Below are 10316 nucleotides of genomic sequence, written 5' to 3'. Positions count from 1 at the left end.
GGGGGGGTAAAATATGATCTAGACATTGAGTTTTGTGAGATTCCTCCAGTTAAGAGACAAAGGTTCCCCACCAGCTCCATCTGTAGCCTCTCCTCCTTCATTGAAAGAGACCGAGAGAGGAGGGGGACTCAGACAGCAGAATGCTTTTACAATATTTGTACACCTTCAGTATCTGTGGAGCATAGTGAAGCGAGAGCAGGTGCAGGGTGATAAACCCAGAAACAGCAGGGTAAGGGAGGCTTGAATGTAGTGTGCTGGACCTGGTGGGTAAAGGCATATGATGAGCTATGATCAGTCAAATGAAATGAGCTGAGCCTCTGCACTGCCCGGAGGAGCCTGCGCCGGCTGCTGTTGTGATTGCTGCTGCGGACCGCCGGGGGGAGCCATCTGTTTAAAAACACGAGACGACAACATAATTCAGATTAATAAAGTGCTACAGTGCCAGCACTTTGTCAGAGGCACTGAATCTGAAAGCAGTTTCCCATTCATTTTCCAGTAGAGATTTAAAAAAAGATGTTTAATGTTTTTTAAAGAAGTCTCTTATGCTCATCAAGGCTGCATTTATTTGATCAAAAACAGTAAAAACAGTAATTTTCTTTTTAATATAGAAACAGTAGTTTTCTATTTTAATATACTTATTTAATATAATATACTATAATAAATACTTAATAGAATTTTTCCTGTGGTGGCAAAGCTGAATTTTCGTCAGCCATTAATACGGTCTTCAGTGTCACAAGATCTTTCAGAAATTATTCTTCTATGCTGATTTTCAATGTTGGAAACAATTGTGCTGCTTAATGTTTTAAAGTTATCATCTCGGAAATCATTTGTCATGTTTGTGTTTATATCAAACTTTGTATAAAAATGTCAACTTTTCAAAAAAAAAAAAGTAATTACTTCAGGTTTAATTTTCACAAATGAAACTGAAGGTCGAGCACATTGCATGTTGCGATATAATATTCTGTCTAGTGTGCTCCACTGTATACTGCATATTTCTGATTAATTTGACCGTACAGTATAAAATGCCTGAGGTGCATACTTCACAAATACTGTTGAAATAGTAAGAGAATAGTAAGCTATTCCACACAAATAAAATGTTTCTACATAAAAATGCTGACCTGCTGGTACATAGGCTGCTGCCCAGGCATGTAGGGCTGTTGGGGAGGCATGTTTGGGTCTTGTCCTGGAAGAACGGTCATCATATTCTGCAAAAGAAGTTTAACAGCAATCAGAGCCAGTCTCCAAACTTTCCTTTCCATATGGTTTTTGTAAGCAGGGAAGAACATCAGATCTGAGACACAGGTTGTAATGCAAGACACGACCTGCGATCTGATACAGTAAAACAAAAATATTGTAAATACAGTAAACGTACCTGCATGCTGTATGGCTGGTAGCCCATGTAGGCAATACCGTTGGTGGGGGCAACCTGGGACATGGGGGGCAAACTCTGAGCTTGAGAGACCACGTTCTACAAAACGAACATGCTAACATTCATGCCAAACTTTCAAATTAACTGTAGAACTCATTAACTAGACTTGCTCTTCCTGAAGGAAATAACTGTGGAAGCCCCATTTTTGCTACTGTATAAAAAATATAAAAAGGTAATTGCGACTTTTTAACACACAATTCTGACTTTACAACGCAATAGTGAGTTATAAAGTTAGAATTGTGAGATATAGACACGCAATTGTAAGAAAATAGTATTTTTTTTCCCCCTCAGAATTGGACTTTATAACTTGCAACTGCAAGTTTACCACACTTCCGAGAAAAAAAAAAGGCAGAATTAAGATAAACATGCAATTGAGTTTATATCACACAATTCTGAGAAAAAAGTCAGAATTCCGAGATGTCATTTGCAACTGTGAGAAAAAAAAAAGTTAATTGCGTGATAAAAAGTCACAATTGTCGTTTTTTATTTAGTGGCGGAAACGGGCTTCCATAAATAACAGTACTTGTAAAGCAGTAAAATAATATGAACATTTAGGTAACTGTGAAGACGTAAATTGATCTCCTGACCTGGTAGCCCTGTGTCGGTGTGGGCTGATAGTTAGTGTAGGCAGGGGTGGTTGTGGGAGGGGCTTGTCCAGGGGCGGCTGGCTGCCCACTGGTGCCTGCAGTCTGATACATGTAAGCGTTCACCATGTTGGGATCTAAAAGAGAGTGAGCAGAGACTCTATTAAATAAAAAAGTGCCACATTTGAAGCTGATGTTGTTTATTCATTAAACTGGTTTTTAAAGAGTGATAAAAACAGAGGATGATTGGTTGACCTGTAGCTGACACAGGCATGGCCTGGTACGGGCCACCGGCAGCTGTCTGTCCGGGCTGGTTCATGTAGACTCCATGCATGGGCGACCCCTCCACTGAGCCAGCAGGACTGAACGTTCCAGGATAGCTGGGAGGGCCAGCGGGGGGATACACCACCCCTCCTGCCACGTTAGGAGGCAGTGACTGCATCTACAAGCACCAAACAGCACATTACAAATAGGACTGCAACAACTAATTGATAAAATCAGTAACAATCAATAACAAAAATAGTTAAACAACAGATCTGATTATAGATTAATCATGTCTTTACATTTTAAAATGCTAGGGAGTTATGTGATTACTTCCATTTCCATAAAGGATCATTCTGACATCAGTCTAAAGCCGCAATAGAATGGGAGCACAATAATTCTGACTAAAATAAACATTTTGCTAAAATATTTGTCGTTTGATGTTAAACTCTGCATGTGACACAGAGAGCAGTCACTGTATAGAGACTGTTATACTGGAGTATAAATTTCATATAATTACTGTTTAGATGAATGTGCATGTTCATCCTGCTTCGCAGCAGTTAATATTCAGCCTGCGCTTTGATTTTCCTGTAATATCACTTTTAGTACAGTGATTTTAACTTTTATTTTTAAGTGGTAATCAATCAGGTTTTTTTGTATAGAAATTTTATATTTATATTTAACCCTTTTCACACATAATATACAGAACAACCTACATGGATACATTCATTATATTAGTTTACATAACCTTTGGACAACAATGCACAAGTCGTCCAAAAACATTTGGTAAAAAATGTGTTAAAATGAATTCATTTTTTATATTTAAACATTTTTCATCTGATTAATTGATTATCAAAATAATTGTTAAAGGTGCAATAGGTGATTGTGGTCTAAATGTCTTTATCTGTATTTATATATTCTGTGGAAGGCGTAGGACCAAGAAATGTTCGTCCAATCAAAACGCTCGGTCCGTTTTGTCAACATTTGTATTTGCATACCTCTACGCACCCGGTTCGCGCAGACAGGATACGTCATCAGCGCGTTCACGCACGCGGTGCAGAGAGAGCGAGAATGGCAGACAAACATCAACAACCCGATCTTCCTTCCTGGTATTGTAGTACTTTTACTAACACTGTACTATAAAGTTTTCTCACAGGTGAATGACACATGATGTAGCCCAGCGGTTCCCTGCTTCCTACTCCCTGAGCAGGGGAAATCCGTTTAAGGGTTTACTTAAACAGGGGGCGTGGCTTTGGACGGCGATTGCAGGGAGGGTGGGACGTTCGCTTTCAGTGCTATCAGGCTAAAGTTAGCATTTTCCAAGATCTCCTACTGCACTTTTAATTGTCTAATTAGAAAAGGCAGATCTATGAGACCAGCTTTTTGATAAATCCAACAGTCATACAATGTAATCTTTTTATCTAAAATACTAAATATTTACTATATATTCATGTGACGAGTGGGGGCGGGGCCGAGAGCCGTGGGAACGGAGCGAGGCCGGTGGAGTAATTGATAATGAGCGACACCTGCACCACTCACCAGTCTCGAGTCCCACGGAGGAGCTCCGGAAGGAATGTAACAACGTTCGTAGTCACGGGAAGGAGGAGGCGGGAACTGGCGAACGTTCAAAGAAAACTTTAATAAAATAAACAAACACAAAATGAAAGTAAAGCGGCAGCCCCTCGTGGACGACTGCCGCACACAAAACACAAAATAAAATCCAGGCCTGGTCCTCTCTCGTCTTTCACTGTCGTAACTCCTCCTTTTATCCTTCCGGAGCTCCTCCGTGGGACTCGAGACCGGTGAGTGGTGCAGGTGTCGCTCATTATCAATTACTCCACCAGCCTCGCTCCGTTCCCACGGCTCTCGGCCCCGCCCCCACTCGTCACAATTCACAATGACTTTGACAGTCATTTAAAGTTAAACAATGAGAACACTGTAATGACTTTAATACATTTTTATATTAACCCTGAAGTGGTCATATTCTTAGACTAGTTTCATGATGCTTCACTTGAATACGAGTCAATATTCTTGCTTGAGTTGATTTAACAAAAAATTTTTTGTTAATATTTTAAAATGTATTTGTACTTTTTTTTAGCCATTTTAGAACATATAATTACAAAACTGAGAAAAAACGTGTATCATCCAGCCCTACAACTAACTTACAAATCTCATTAAAAGTAAACTTAACTATTTATAAAGATAACAATTAACAAATACATAATGTGTGTAATATTTATCATGACTGATTCATTGATCAGCTCGCTGAAAGTGTCAAATGTGTGTGTGTGTAGCAGTGCACACCTGTGCGTAAGGCAGAGAGAACGCAGGCATCTGTGCTCTCATCTGAACGGTGTGTTTCTGCTGCTCCAGACGCATCTGTCTCTCCTTCTCCTGCTCCTGCAGACGCTGGATTGCGAGCTGTCTTTGCATCTCCAGGTACTCCTGCAGTAACCAATCAGAGTCAGCGTTCCCTCATCACATGATTCACAGACTCAAAAGAAAAGCAACTTGCCTGTTTTTTCTGCCTCATGATCTCCAGTTTCTGGGCGAGCTGGATTTGTCTCTGTCTCTCTGCCTCCTCAGCAGCCCGTCTCAGTTTCTCCCTGTGCTCCTCTCTCAGAGCGTTCAGTGCCGCCCGTGCGTCACGCACCTGCGCCAGTTTGTCCTGAAGACCCTCATAGTACACTGAGCGAGAGAGTAGACAGCATTCACTATCACAAGGCACCTTGTATTTCAAAGGCGTTAGGGACAATACTTTGAAACTGCAACCCAACCAGCTTCAATATATTCGTACATTTTGTGTCATTTGGAAAGAGTAGTTATCTACACTGGAAGTTACTAACAAAAAGATCAAGCTAACAGCTTGAAGGCAGCAGTTTCTAAATATATTTAGAAAGTTTTAAATTGAAACCAAGATACATAGTTTAATTAATTTTGATATTTACATTTAAACAGATTCATTTTCAAATTATTTATTTCTAATTATTTTAGTAAATATATTAAGCAGTTGTTATGCATGTGTTATTTACTGTCCTTAAATGAAACCGTGAGAAATCAAAATAAATCCTGAAACTGAAACGTATTCATTTTCAAATGATTTATTTCTAGAAAATACTATAATTATATAATAAAAATAATATAGTTACTATATTTAAAGGGGTCATATGATGCGATTTCAAGTTTTCCTTTCTGTTCCCCTTTCGGGCTATGTCTGTACATTTATTTTGAAAGATGAAGCTCGCGATTATGGTAAGGAGCGTTACATTTCCGACGAGTGCTTGCGGTGTTCGGCCAATCACAATGCACTGGGTCAGCTGGCCAATCAGAGCAAACTGCGCTTGTCGGAAGGAGGGACTTTGTAAAAAACGAAGCGTTTGAGAGAGGCGGGGCATAGAGGACCTACAATAATGTACTGTTTGAAAAATAATGTGTTTTTTTAACATAAAAAAGCATGTACACATTCTGTTGCACCAAATACACAAAATAATGATCTTTAAAAAAGCATTATTTAAATATTTAGTGGGAAATAAAAAAAAAACATCTAATTTATTTTGATAAAAATCTATTCATTTTACATTTATTTCTAATTATTTCAGTAAATATGCAAAAACAAATTTATTATAAAAAATATTATAAAAATGGTACAATTTAACATTAGTTAGTACATTATGTATCACGAACTAACAACTGAACAACAATTATGGTTCATCTGAAACCTTTAGCAGTGTGTACTGTTTTGATCCAAATGATTGTTTTGCAAAATGTAAATTGAATTCTATTTAATAGCAAAAATCAAATTTGGTGTTTTTCACTATTTGGCATCAATTAATTAATAAAGGAGGTTTTCTATGCACACAGGAAAGAACTCACTAAATGATAATGAAATTATGTTTTGATTATTTTCCTTCACAATAATTAACGGTTTTATTGAATAGTTGTTGCAGCTCTAGATCAGATCACAACATGTTTTGGACCCCATTTACACCTATATTTAGCACTGTGTGTCAATGCAGATACCAGGTGGACACGGGCTTGAGACACAAACATGCACACGTGACTCACGTCTCTTTTCATCCAGCTGGTTGAGTATTTCCAGCAGCTGTGGGTGCAAGTTGTTGATGGACTGGAAGAGCGAGAGCACAGCGCTGTCGTTGGTGATGCTGCGGCCGCGCATGTGGTTGCTCTTCATGCGGTTAAGGAAGGTGGTGACGGCGTTCTGCAAGGCCTTCAGGAACTGCTCATGGTTCTCCTCAGATTCTCCATTCTGATACTGCTGCTGAAGAGACAGATGCAAGACGTTCAGTGCAGAACATGATTCAACAATTTTCTTGATTCTCCATTTCCAGTGCTGCAGGTACCTCCACTATGTTGATGGGTTGGACCGGAGCGAGGATTTCCACTGGTTGGCTGATTGGCATGGGCTCAGCCAGTGAAACTGGAGCAGGAGCAGAGGGGGTGGGACTCTTGCGAACCTCTTCCTGTTTCTTCTCCCAGTAAGTTCTGTTTAGGTAACGGGCCAGCTGAAAATATTACAAAAATTATTTAAATACACTAACTGGGTTTTTCATTTACTACCACTCGAGTGTTTTTTTTTTTTAACACTAAAAAGTTTGTCCTGATAAAAATCATTGTCTTTTTTCCAAATGAAAAAATACTTAAATACTGAAGAGACAGATGCAAGACGTTCAGTGCAGAACATGATTCAACAATTTTCTTGATTCTCCATTTCCAGTGCTGCAGGTACCTCCACTATGTTGATGGGTTGGACCGGAGCGAGGATTTCCACTGGTTGGCTGATTGGCATGGGCTCAGCCAGTGAAACTGGAGCAGGAGCAGAGGGGGTGGGACTCTTGCGAACCTCTTCCTGTTTCTTCTCCCAGTAAGTTCTGTTTAGGTAACGGGCCAGCTGAAAATATTACAAAAATTATTTAAATACACTAACTGGGTTTTTCATTTACTACCACTCGAGTGTTTTTTTTTTTTAACACTAAAAAGTTTGTCCTGATAAAAATCATTGTCTTTTTTCCAAATGAAAAAATACTTAAATACTTGCAAAAGTGTCAGTAAAGGCACAATGTTACAAAAGATTTCTATTTCAAACAAATGCTGCTTTTGATCTTTCTTAATTATGAAAGAATCCTGAAAAAAATGGGTAACAGTTTCTGAAAAAATACTGAGCAACACAATTGATAATACACAATATATAATTGGGTAACAACATTGATAATAATAATAATAAAAAAAATGTTTCTTTAAGCATTTTAGAATGATTTCTGAAGGATCAGACAGGAGAAATGATGCTGAAAATTTGCATCACAGGAATAAATTACATTTAAAACATATTCAAACAGAAACAGTTATTTTAAATTGTAGTAATAGTTTTTTTTTTTTTTATATATATATACAGTATTTTCAATCAAATAAGTGCAGCCTTGGTGAGCATAAGAGATTTTCAAAAGCATTTTTTAAAAACTAAAATTTTTTTGAGCAGCAGTGTACATAATTACATTAGATTATTGACATATTTACTGTACTAATACAAAATCAACTATTTTTGAAGGAACTGGTTGGTTTTTCACCTCTGGATCCACGTCTTCAGCCGATGGAGCCGATGAGTTCTGAAAGGTAAAAAGAGAAACGATTTACCCATTAAACATAAATTTAGACAAGGCGTTTCAATTAATAACTTCAATGAATGTTTCTTACCACGGGAGAGGAGTAGAGAGTGCTGACAGGAGGGGCAGAGGAAGTCACAGGGGTGGGATCGGCTTTGGGGTACGCAGAGTAAGTGTTCTTCTGTCTCTGTAAACAAACACAATCATGACCCCTTATTTATGCTGATGCTGAACGGCTGGCTTACAGGTATTAGACATCGTACCATCCTCGCCTTCTCCTCGGCCTCACTCTGAGACAGCGCGATGGCCAGCTGCAGCTCCTCTTCCTCCTGCAGCGCAGCCTCATCTCTCTTAGGAGGCATCTGAGGAGCAGAGCAGCAAGAGGAGGTCAAGAAGAAAACAACAGGAAGATGTGGAGAGGGAGCCGTACACGTTTTGATTACATTTTGGTTTATTTATATATTACCAGTGCACAAATATAGAAATTTTGGCAGACACACAATTTTTGTATTATGTTTTTAAAAAAACAATATTGTCTAATATTGGATTTTATAGAATAATAATGAATAATGAGTAAGGGGTCAAATCATTGGCTTCCACTGATTCGGACAAAACAAAATTAATTAAAACACACCAACACTGATACTGATATGATCACTGAAATGTTGTGCATCTATATTAAAGGTGAAGAGCGTAATTTCTACAATATTAACAGCACCAAATGAAACTGCAATTTGTCTGTTTGCCTGACATAACATTGTCTCTACCATTGGTGTGAATCTGATTAATTGTTATGAATATACATGTTCAAAAGTTTGGAGTCAGTAAGATTTTTTTAGTGGCCAGAAAAAAAATTTTCTTATTTTTTTAAGAAATAATATTTTGTTCAGCATGGATGCAATAATTTGATCAAATATGACAGTAAAGACATTTTATTTTAATAATAAAAAAATATATTTCTATTCATCAAAAAAATCCTGAGAAACATCAACATTCTCAACATTGCTAACAGTAAGAAATACTTTATGAGCATCAAATCAGCATATTAGAATGATTTCTGAAATATCATGTGACACTGAAAACTGGAGTAATGATGCTGAAAATTCAGCTTTGCATCACAGGAATAAATTACATTTTAAAATAAACTAGAATAGAAAACAGTTGTTTCAAATAGTACAAATTTTACTTTTCTTTTACTGTATTTTCAATCAAATAAATGCAGCCTTGATGAACAAAGAGACTTCAAATTCTTATCATATTATAATTAAATTAACAGCTCCTACAACAGCCAGCTGTTTTTTCAGTAATTTTATTTGGTCCATACTAGTGGCACAGAAATGATACACTTCACCTTTAAATACAGTGTTTATTACTGATTGGAGTGGGATTGATGGTAAGCACACAAACTAGACAGTAAAATTTGCTCTCACTCATGAGCCTCAAAACTGCTTTGCATTCGGGGTCCAAATAAACTTGTGCGTGAATGATAAACTATTGGTTTATTGTCCGTTTCAATAAATTTGGTGGTATGCTTCATAATTGTGATGCCCATGAGAGTGAGCCCTCTATGAAATGTAACTACTTACTGATTCGGTGGGCACTACCTGAGACTGCTGGGACAGAGGGCTGGTCAGGTACTCAGGGGGAAGCTCGGACTGCCCAGTGCTGGCGGCCTTCCCTTCGGCTTTCCTAGGAGGGGGAGAGAGGGAGGGGTGGCTGGTGAGGAGACACACACATCCTGGTAAATCTCTGGTAGTCAGCTACAAGAAGATATTACACAGATATAAAGAAATTTTCTGATAAAAGATGGGGAAAAAAAGCTGCCTTTCTGTCTAATGCCTACATCAGCTGCAACCTAACTGAGATAGGTCATAAGTGACTGATTTGGGACAACAGCATCTATATACAATTAAAAAAATTTAAGTCATAAGAAAAACAAATGTTTTTAAAAGAAGTCTCTTTATGGAAGAAAAATAATGCTATGTCTTTGAAACAAAAAAGCACGTTGAATAGCACTAACTGAAAAAATAATGCATTGCATTTCCAGGGCTTGCATTTTTAGGTCCTGAAATTTAACGTAGTTGTTTATTTAAGCTGTGAATATTTCAATTCAAAATATTTCACACACATTTTCATAATTAAAAATTCAATAATTCAAATTCACCTTCCAGAATTCACTTCCAAATTATTCAATCTGTTTAAAAACACGATGTATAATATTCGACAGGCAAATTTCGGTCAATTTTATTTCACTTTCCAAATTCACTTCCTCAAATTCAGTGGTTAAAATTCGACAGAAAATTCGGCATTGCACATCCGGGAGCTGCAGGAATAGCAGTAGAGCACTGATGCATGATCTCCAGCTGCTGTCAGTCACTCACCAGCAGGTGGCGCAAGCGGCTGTTGATGAAGACCAAAGCAACA

The 10316-nt window shown here is 37.9% G+C and overlaps 1 protein-coding gene across 8 annotated transcripts in view; it reads right to left on the bottom strand.

The window, feature by feature from the left end:
* Window positions 1–6: 6 nt before the first annotated feature.
* hgs (hepatocyte growth factor-regulated tyrosine kinase substrate) overlaps window positions 7–10316 on the bottom strand; it is a 27259-nt gene continuing 16949 nt past the window's right edge. The window contains exons 9-21 of one of the 8 annotated variants that reach the window (XM_016516124.1): window positions 9479–9608; window positions 8156–8254; window positions 7984–8079; window positions 7857–7895; window positions 7022–7183; window positions 6340–6553; window positions 4790–4962; window positions 4579–4719; window positions 2269–2455; window positions 2017–2150; window positions 1373–1468; window positions 1119–1205; window positions 7–387 (exon numbers count right to left, since the gene is read on the bottom strand). In XM_016516124.1, the coding sequence (XP_016371610.1) occupies window positions 292–387; window positions 1119–1205; window positions 1373–1468; window positions 2017–2150; window positions 2269–2455; window positions 4579–4719; window positions 4790–4962; window positions 6340–6553; window positions 7022–7183; window positions 7857–7895; window positions 7984–8079; window positions 8156–8254; window positions 9479–9608 (1654 nt within the window). In that variant the 3' untranslated portion in view covers window positions 7–291. The remainder of the gene's footprint in view (window positions 388–1118; window positions 1206–1372; window positions 1469–2016; window positions 2151–2268; window positions 2456–4578; window positions 4720–4789; window positions 4963–6339; window positions 6554–7021; window positions 7184–7856; window positions 7896–7983; window positions 8080–8155; window positions 8255–9478; window positions 9609–10316) is intronic. The other 7 variants (XM_016516129.1, XM_016516125.1, XM_016516126.1 and 4 more) reach the window with 7 other exon arrangements.

This window comes from Sinocyclocheilus rhinocerous, unplaced genomic scaffold (genome assembly GCF_001515625.1).
Source record: "Sinocyclocheilus rhinocerous isolate Xijiao unplaced genomic scaffold, SAMN03320098_v1.1 scaffold115, whole genome shotgun sequence".
Lineage (NCBI taxonomy): Eukaryota > Metazoa > Chordata > Actinopteri > Cypriniformes > Cyprinidae > Sinocyclocheilus > Sinocyclocheilus rhinocerous.
This window is presented reverse-complemented; position numbering and strand designations above follow the sequence as displayed.